The sequence below is a fragment of the Pollicipes pollicipes genome, unplaced genomic scaffold (assembly GCF_011947565.3).
Source record: "Pollicipes pollicipes isolate AB1234 unplaced genomic scaffold, Ppol_2.1 Scaffold_6052;HRSCAF=7182_pilon_pilon_pilon, whole genome shotgun sequence".
Lineage (NCBI taxonomy): Eukaryota > Metazoa > Arthropoda > Thecostraca > Pollicipedomorpha > Pollicipedidae > Pollicipes > Pollicipes pollicipes.
This window is the reverse complement of record NW_023596805.1, coordinates 1,445,092-1,447,379: the sequence shown is the minus strand read 5'-3', so window position 1 is coordinate 1,447,379 and position 2,288 is coordinate 1,445,092. Positions and strand designations below refer to the sequence as shown.

General features: G+C 49.6%; 1 protein-coding gene across 1 annotated transcript; it reads left to right on the top strand.

Moving 5' to 3' along the window:
• The first annotated feature begins 845 nt into the window (after positions 1 to 845).
• On the top strand, positions 846 to 2,288 carry LOC119104672 (uncharacterized). The gene is made up of 3 exons (XM_037228391.1): positions 846 to 917; positions 1,530 to 1,767; positions 2,203 to 2,288. The coding sequence occupies exons 1-3, from the start codon at positions 846 to 848 to the stop codon at positions 2,286 to 2,288; spliced, it is 396 nt and encodes a 131-aa protein (XP_037084286.1).

Genomic DNA, 2,288 nt, shown 5'->3' with positions numbered 1-2,288 from the left:
TGCGAGCACCGTGCCATAGCAGCCATATCAGTACCATAGCGCAGTTGGTTGGAAAGGCAACTGACTCATTCTTCTTTCGCCGATCCCCTGGTCTGAAAAATGCCAGGGTGATGGCTGTTCTGCCTTGGTCGGGCAGAACAGTCATCTGCCTTGTTCCGCCTTTAAAATGTTTGTTTTAGGAATGGAGGCTTGCAGGCGTTCTAAAAAAGTAACAGAGCATGTGAGCGTCTTACACCAGGTCTAATCCCTTTATAAGACTTTGGAAATGATGCATACGTCATGAAATACCTGGTCAGCCCGTAAACAGCACCGACATTAGTTCAGCCATGTACCTTGCGTCTTTTGAGTGCGAAGGTTGGCTTGAGCATTTCGTAATTGAAGGACGTTAAGATTATGAAATTTGGTCTATGCAAACTCAGATGTTCTTTCATAAAGTCATGAGGTCACTGTGCATATCATGGCGCAAAAACCCTTTCCTGTTTCTGGCAATACAGTTAATTTAACGGTCATCTTATACTTGCGATACCACATTTTGCATGACACATTTGAGGCATCACAAATTCCTGACAGCGCATGATAGACACCACAAGCTCCTGACAACGCCTCATACGGTATCCTGTTCGACGCCCCAATCAGCGACATTCACAAGCATTACACTCAGACCACCTTCAGCTGCAGCTAACTAATCTCATCCCGACATGTTTTAGTGCCGACAGACCACGCCCAGTTTTTGTCACGTGACATGTGTCATGCGTCATTTGTCATGTGTCACGGCGCTCCGGCCTGTTTCCAAGCGGCCTGTGACGATCCTCAAAATGTGACGCCCACTTCCCTCCACATCTGCGATGTCGTTCCCCCCGCCCAGGCCCGCCGAGGACAAGTTTTTCGGTCGGAGTCCGGAGGGTGGAGAGCACGATGTACGTGATTGGTTTAGAGGAGGAGGCAAGTACAGGTATAAAACATGGGTTGTCCTGACCATCAACATCAGTTCGATTCCCAACGACATCGCATCATCATCGCCAACATGAAATTCGTAAGCTCAAAATATCACTGCAACTGCACGTCTTTCTTTCTTTCTTCTTTCGTCTTTCACGTCTTTCGAAGGGACAGTGTATGTCCATGACCATATTGGTGCATTCGCTTTTGACTGAGGTGCTTTCTGATGTGCTTTTTAATTGATATTGGAAGAATAATTATTGCAAACCGCTTAAGTGCACTACTGGTGACTTTGCCTTGTCTTTCCATCAGATTTCACAGCTTATCACAAGGTTGCCGTGCGCGGGACACGTTTTGTCGTCTAAAGCTTTTAAGTCTATAATTGTATGAATGTATAGTTTAATGTATACATGTATAGTGCAATGTATGCGTGTATAGTCTAATGTACAAATGTATAATCTCCAAGTGTCTAAACGCGTATTGAAACAACTAAGTGCAAAGCGTTCTCATATACGACCGCTGCATGCATCACGAAAGCCACCGTCATACCGAAATCCAAAGGTCTGACGATCGATGGGCCTGTTCTGCTCCAGTTCCTGACCCTCATGCTGATGGGAGCCGCCTGCGCCACCCATCACGTTGCCGACGACTCCTCGGTGGCCTCGTCGACCTCTCACGCCGGGCATCCGGGTCACCTGGGTCACGCCTACGTCCACCCCACGCACCTGGGCCACGTCGGCTACTCCGGACATCACGGCTTTGGGGCCTACCCCGTCGTGCACGCGGCCCATCCGTACGCGGCGCACTCGGGTCAGCACTACGCCATGACCCGTAAGTACAGCAGGTGTGAGCGCGTGAGCGCGGGAGTTGAGCACACGTAAGCTTGCCAGCTGACTAACTCGCAGCTTGGACGCTCCGTATTTTGTACTTGTTTTTCAGTGTCCTGTCCGTGTTTGGTGGGAATGCTTGGTTGCTTGTGCATTTTTTTCATTTGAAGATATCAGCAAGGTACAAATGTTGCATTCCGTGCCAAGTAACCATCGTTAGAAATGACCTTCATCTGTCACTGATGTTCTTTCGCTGTCTTTACGAGACAAATTGTCCTCCTGCTGCTGGCCCCACCAAAGCACACAATCCTACATACAATGATCCTTAAATGTTCAGCTTTGGGCGAGTGACCAAGCCATGCAACTTGGGCTCTGATCAATGCCTCCCCTCCGGTGCCGTGTAAGAACGTGTTGGTAAAGAAACGCTGCTTCTTTCCAGACGGAGCCGGCGCCGCCGTGCACCACAACGCCCATGTCGCCGGCGCCCCCTTCGGCTTCCCTTACGCCCAGCACCACGTGCTGTAG

Bases quoted from the DNA above. Each gene is read 5' to 3' on its own strand.
- LOC119104672 (XM_037228391.1), top strand. From the start codon at position 846: ATGTCGTTCCCCCCGCCCAGGCCCGCCGAGGACAAGTTTTTCGGTCGG. The intron at 918-1,529 runs GTACGTGATTGG...GTTCTGCTCCAG, and splicing joins CGGAGGGTGGAGAGCACGAT to TTCCTGACCCTCATGCTGAT. The intron at 1,768-2,202 runs GTAAGTACAGCA...GCTTCTTTCCAG, and splicing joins TCAGCACTACGCCATGACCC to ACGGAGCCGGCGCCGCCGTG.